The following is a 6,078-nucleotide window of genomic DNA, read 5'->3' on the forward strand; positions in this document are numbered from 1 at the left end:
AGTCGGCTGGTGATGGAGACGGGAAGTCGGGAGGTGGGTCGATGATATCGCCAGGCAAGCGAAGAGACGTCCCGAAAACTAATTCCGCCGATGTGCAGCCTAAGTCTGGCTTATAAGCCGACCGAACTCCCAGCAGAGCTAGGGGCAGGACTTCTGTCCAAGGAAGGTCAGATGAGGTCCGGAGCGCGGCTTTCAGCTGCCGGTGAAAGCGCTCAACGAGGCCGTTGGAAGCCGGGTGGTAGGCGGTTGTTCGAATACGTTTGGTGCCAAGGGCTTGCGTGAGGTTGGAAAACAGGTTGGACTCGAACTGCGCGCCCCGGTCTGTGGTGATGATTGACGGAACACCGAACCGCGATACCCAGGTGGAGATGAAGGCTGAGGCGACGGTGGCGGCGGTAGCGTCGTGAATGGGAATGGCTTCGGGCCACCGGGTGAAGCGATCGACGATGGTCAGAATATACCGGTGGCCAGCACATACCGGAAGCGGTCCAACCAGATCAATGTGGAGATGCGCGAAACGGTCGTCGGGGGGCAAGAACCTTTCTGGTGCTCTGCGGACGTGCCGTTGCACTTTGCTGCGCTGACAGGGAAGGCAAACGCGCACCCAGTTCTTGACGTCCTTGTTCATGTGCGGCCAGACATACCGTTGGGAAATCAAGCGCAGAGAAGCGCGGGCGCCGGGGTGAGAGAGCGCATGGTACGTCTCGAAGATACGACGTCGCAGGGAAGAGGGGACGAAAGGTTGGGGCCGTCCCTGAGAAGTGTCGCAGGCAACCAGAGTGGAGGAACCGGGTAAGGCGACATCTTCGATGGTCAAAGAAGCCGCGCCAGAACGGTACTGAGCCAGCTCGGCGTCGGAAGACTGTGCTTGGGCCAGGGCGTCGAGAGAGAGTGCAGGCAGCGATCCGAGAGCGTTCACGCGACTGAGAGCATCCGCCGCTGCATTGTCAGCACCGCTGACGTGTTGAATGTCGGTGGTGAATTCCGCGACGAACGCAAGGTGACGGGTTTCGCGAGGACTGTATTTGGTACCTGATGCAGAGAAGGCATATACAAGGGGCTTGTGGTCAGTAAGCACTGTAAATGCACGGCCTTCCAAGAAAGGTCGGAAGTGCTTTATCGTGAGGTAGATGGCTAAAAGTTCTCGTCCAAAGGTGCTGTACCTCGTCTCTGGCGGTTTGAGCTTGCGAGAGAAGAACGCCAAGGGGCGCCACGCTCCTCTGATACGCTGTTGAAGCACGGCGCCGACGGCTGTGCTGGAGGCGTCAACCATAATGGACGTTTCGGCGTCATGGCAGGGGTGGAAAAGGAGCGATGCGCTCGCGAGTTCTTCCTTAATGGCCTTGAACGCGGCAGTGGCTTCTTCGGTCCATGATAGAGGCGGTGGGGACATAGTACGTTTAGAAGTAAGCATGGCTTCGAGTGGAATAAGCTTGGCCGCGCACGACGGAATGAAGCGCCGGAAAAAGTTGATTAACCCAAGGAACTGGCGCAGCTTGGTCAAGGAAGTGGGAAGCGGGAAGTCCTGGATGGCCGCAACTCTGGAAGGCAAAGGCAGGATTCCCTGGCTGTTGACACGGTGCCCGAGGAAATCGAGTTCCGGAACGCCGAACTCGCTCTTCGCTGCGTTAATGATGATTCCATAGTCGTGAAGACGGGAGAACAGCGCACGAAGGTGTTGCTCGTGTTCGGCCGGCGAACGACTTGCGACGAGGATATCATCAATATACGCATAGACGAAGGGGAGGCCGCGGATGATGTTGTCCACAAACCGCTGGAACGTCTGAGCGGCGTTCCGCAACCCGAAGGGCATCCACAGAAACTCGAATAATCCGAAAGGTGTTGTGATCGCGGTTTTGGCTATGTCCTCTTCGGCCATCGGGATCTGGTGGTACGCACGGACAAGATCTATTTTGGAGAATACTGTGGCGCCCTCCAGCTGTGCAGCAAAATCCAAGATGTGCGGTATGGGGTATCTGTCCGGGATAGTGGCTTGATTCAAAGCGCGATAGTCGCCGCACGGTCTCCAATCTCCGGTCTTTTTGGGCACCATGTGCAATGGCGACGACCAGGTGCTTGATGACGGCCGGACGATTCCGAGCTCAAGCATGTGGTCGAATTCTGCTTTGGCTACCCGGAACTTCTCGGGTGCCAGACGACGCGGGCGAAAGTGGACCGGTGGGCCACGGGTGGTGATGTGGTGGACCACGTCGTGCTGCACAGGCCTGGTCCAGTCAGGTGGCTGGGTGAGTGCCGGGAATTCCTTCAGTATGGCGGCGAAGGGTGATTCAGCTGGTGATTCAGGCACGGCACAGGCCAAGACACGCAACGGTGGAGTCGATAGACGTAGTCCGTGCACTGACAAGGAAGTAGTCCTGTCGATCAGACGCTTCCCGTGAACGTCTACCAGCAACTTGAAGTGATTTAAAAAGTCGGATCCGAGGATGGCTTGTGTGACGTCTGCAAGCAGGAAAAGCCATCGGAAGTCTCTTCTGAGCCCAATGTTGAGAGTGAGCGACTGCTGGCCATAAACCAGGATAATGGAACCGTTGGCGGCCTTGAGTGTGGAGCAAGGTTGTCGGGAACGGGAATAGCGCGCACCGGCGGGGATGACGCTGACCTCTGCGCCCGTATCGACCAGGAGCCTTAAGCCCGATACACGGTCTACGATACGAAAGAGGCGGCTGTCGCCGAGGCCGAATCCACTTGCCGCCATTAGTGGGGGGCCGGCGGGTTTCCCGTCCAAGAACAGGGGAGCAAGCAGTGGTGGGCTTCGGCACCGAAGCGATGGTGGTACCAACAGAGGCCATCCTGATTCGCAGAACGAGATCGCGATCGCCGTGGCGACGGGGAACCTCTGCGGAACCTTGGGCGACGGGGGCTCGGGGATCGTGGGCGAGCAACCAGCGTCGCAACCAATTGCGTAAGGCTATTGACCTGCTGGAGTATAGCTTCGGTGGCTGGAGTGGGTTGGGAAACCGAAGGACAAGCTTCTGGGATGGGCGGAATGGCTGGGGGAACCGCTCGCCCTCTAGTCTGGGTAGCCGGTTGCTCGAGAACGGAAAGAGAAGGAGATGAGGCAACCTCCATGACAGCATCCGCGAGGGTGGCGAGCTCGTCGATGGGAAGATTCGCGGCTGCTGCCAAGACCATCTGCACGTTATTGGGTAAGCGCTGCATGAACAGCTGACGCAAGAATTTGTCGCCGGCCTGCGGAGCGTCATCTCCCAAGAGCTGCTTCATGCGGCGCAAGAGCTGGGTAGGCCGCCTGTCACCGAGCTCTTCCGCCGATAAGAGCTGCCTCAGACGGTCACGGTCGGAGGCGGACGTACGCTTCAGCAGGGCAGACTTGAGTTGGTCATACGCGTTCTGCGTTGGGGGAGAGATTATCAGATCTTGTACTTCCTCGGCGGCCGCGGGAGACAGGGCGGAGATGACATGATAGAAACGAGTGGTCTGAGCAGTCACACCGGCCAGATGGAACTGGGCGTCCGCCTGGGCGAACCAGATAGCTGGATTGCGATCCCAGTAGGCTGGAAGTTTAACGGCGATGGCTCCTACATGGTGCTGTTGTCCGTCAGAGTTGGGCTGTAGGGAACCTGTGCTAGACGACGACGGAGGTGGGTCGCCTTGATGCATCGCCGACGGAAAAGGGAAAGTAGCGTCGTTCCAGAAAGGAACGTCCGGGTCACCAATGTCGGAGAAAGAGGTAGACTAGACACAGGTTGCCGTGAGAGCCAGGCCAGTCGAACTAGAACCCGAGCTGGCCGAGGCAAAGGTTTTTATTACCCGCGCGCCTAGGTTATTGGTGCGCGGGAATGGTAATGGCGATGCCGCTACACGCTCACCTCGAACGACTCTCAGGAAGCAGGTCGAAGAATGAACGGGTCGGCTTACTTCGCTCATCGTTCGCGTGTGAATCGTTCGTTCGCCTCGAATGGATCTCAGGGAGCAGGTCACAAACTGAACGGATCGGCTTAGGTCACTCGCCTTCCGCCTGCGAATAATTCGTTCGCCTCGAATGGCTCTCAGGGAACAGGTCACAAAATGAACGAATCGGCTTAGGTCGCTCGCGGTTCGCCTTGAATGGCTCTCCGCGAGCAGGTCACAGCATGAACGGGTCGGCTTAGTTCGCTCGCCGTTCGCGTGTGAATCGTTCGTTCGCCTCGAATGGCTCTGGAGCAGGTCACAAAATGAACGGATCGGCTTAGGTCGCTCGCCGTTCGCCTGTGAATAATTCGTTCGCCTCGAACGACTCTCAGGAAGCAGGTCGCGGAATGAACGGGTCGGCTCAGCTAGCTCGCCGTTCGCGTGTGAATCGTTCGTTCGCCTCGAATGGCTCTCAGAAAGCAGTTCACAGAATGAACGGGTCGGTTTAGTTCGCTCGCCGTTCGCCTGTGAACGAGTCGTTCGTCACGAACGACTCTCAGGGGACAGATCACCGAACGAATGCGTCGGCTTAGTTCGCTCGCCCTTCGCCTGTGAATGAGTCTTTCGGCTCGAATGACTCTCAGGAAGGAGGTCACAGAATGAACGGGTCGGCTTAGTTCGCTCGCCGTTCGGCTATAAATGATTCGTTCACCTCAAACGGCTCTTAGGTAGCAGGTCACAGAACGAACAGGTCGGCTTAGTTCGCTCGCCGTTCGCCTATGAATGATTCATTCGGCTCGAATGGCTCTCCGGGAGAAGGTCACAAAATGAACGGGTCGGCTTAGTTCGCTCGCTGTTCGCCTGTGAATGATTCGTTCGCCTGAATGTCTGTCCGTGAGCAGGTCACAGAATGAACGGGTTATCTTAGTTCACTGGCCCTTCACCTGAGCAACATTCGTTTGCCTCGAACGACTCTCAGGGAGCAGGTCTGGGAATTCACGGGTCGTCTTAGATCACTTGCCGTTTCCCTGTGAATGATTCGTTCCCCTCGACTGGCTCTCAGGGAGCAGGTCACAGAATCATCGGGTTGGCTTAGCTTGCTTGCCGTTCGCCTGTAAATGCTTCGTTCGCCTCGAACGGCACTCAGGCAACAGGTCACAGAATAAACGGGTCGGATTAGGTCGCTCGCCGTTCATCTGCGAACGGTTCGTTCACCTTGAATGTCTCTCCGAGAGCACGTCACAAAATGAACGGGTCGACTTAGTTCGCTCACCGTTCGCCTGTGAATGATTCGCTCGCCTCGAAGGACTCGTAGGGAGCAGGTAGCAGAATCAACGGGTCGGCTTAGTTTGCTCGCCGTTCGCTTGTGAAGGATTCGTTCGCCTCGAATGACTCTTAGGAAGCAGGTCATAGAATGAACGGGTCGGCATAGTTCGCTCGCCTTTCGCCTGTGAATGATTCGTTCGGCTCGAATGACTCTCAGGAAGCAGGTCACAGAATGAACGGGTCTGCTTAGTTCGCTCGCTGTTGGCCTATGAATGATTCGTTCGGCTCGAATGACTCTCAGGGAGGAGGTCAAAGAAGGAACGAGTCGGCTCAGTTCGCTCGCCGTTAGCCTGTGAATGATTCGTTCCCCTCGAATGGCTCTCCGGGAGCAGGTCATAGAAGGAACGGGTCTGATTAGTTCCCTCACCGTTCACCTGCGAACTATTCGTTCGCCTCGAATGGCTCTCCGGGAGCAGGTTACAGAATGAACGGGTTGGCTTAGTTCGCTCGCTGTTCGCCTGTGAGCGATTCGTTCGCCTCGACTTGCTCTCAGGGAGCAGGTCACAGAATGAACGGGTCGGCTTAGTTCGCTCCCCGTTCGCCTGTGAATGATTCGTTCGCCTCGAATGGCTCTCAGGGAGCATGTCACAGAAGGAACGGCTCGGCTTAGTTCGCTCGCCGTTCGCCTGTGAAAGATTCGTTCGCCTCGAATGGCTCTCAGGGAGCAGATGACAGAGTGAACGGGTCGGATTATTTCGCTCGCCGTTCACATGCGAACGGTTCGTTCGCCTCGAATGTCTCTGCGAGAGCACGTCACAAAAGGAACGGGTCGGCTTAGTTCGCACGCCGTTCGCCGCGAACGACCCTCAGGGAGCAGGTCACAGAATGAACGGTTTGGCTTAGTTCGCTCCCCGTTCGCCTGTGAACGATTCATTCGCCTCG

The 6,078-nt window shown here is 57.1% G+C and overlaps 1 protein-coding gene across 1 annotated transcript; it reads right to left on the reverse strand.

Moving 5' to 3' along the window:
- Positions 1-2,715: 2,715 nt before the first annotated feature.
- LOC135389690 (uncharacterized) lies at positions 2,716-3,639 on the reverse strand. Its single transcript, XM_064619724.1, has one exon. The coding sequence runs from the start codon at positions 3,637-3,639 to the stop codon at positions 2,716-2,718; it is 924 nt and encodes a 307-aa protein (XP_064475794.1).
- Positions 3,640-6,078: the final 2,439 nt, after the last annotated feature.

Source organism: Ornithodoros turicata, chromosome 3 (genome assembly GCF_037126465.1).
Source record: "Ornithodoros turicata isolate Travis chromosome 3, ASM3712646v1, whole genome shotgun sequence".
Taxonomy (NCBI): Eukaryota; Metazoa; Arthropoda; class Arachnida; order Ixodida; family Argasidae; genus Ornithodoros; species Ornithodoros turicata.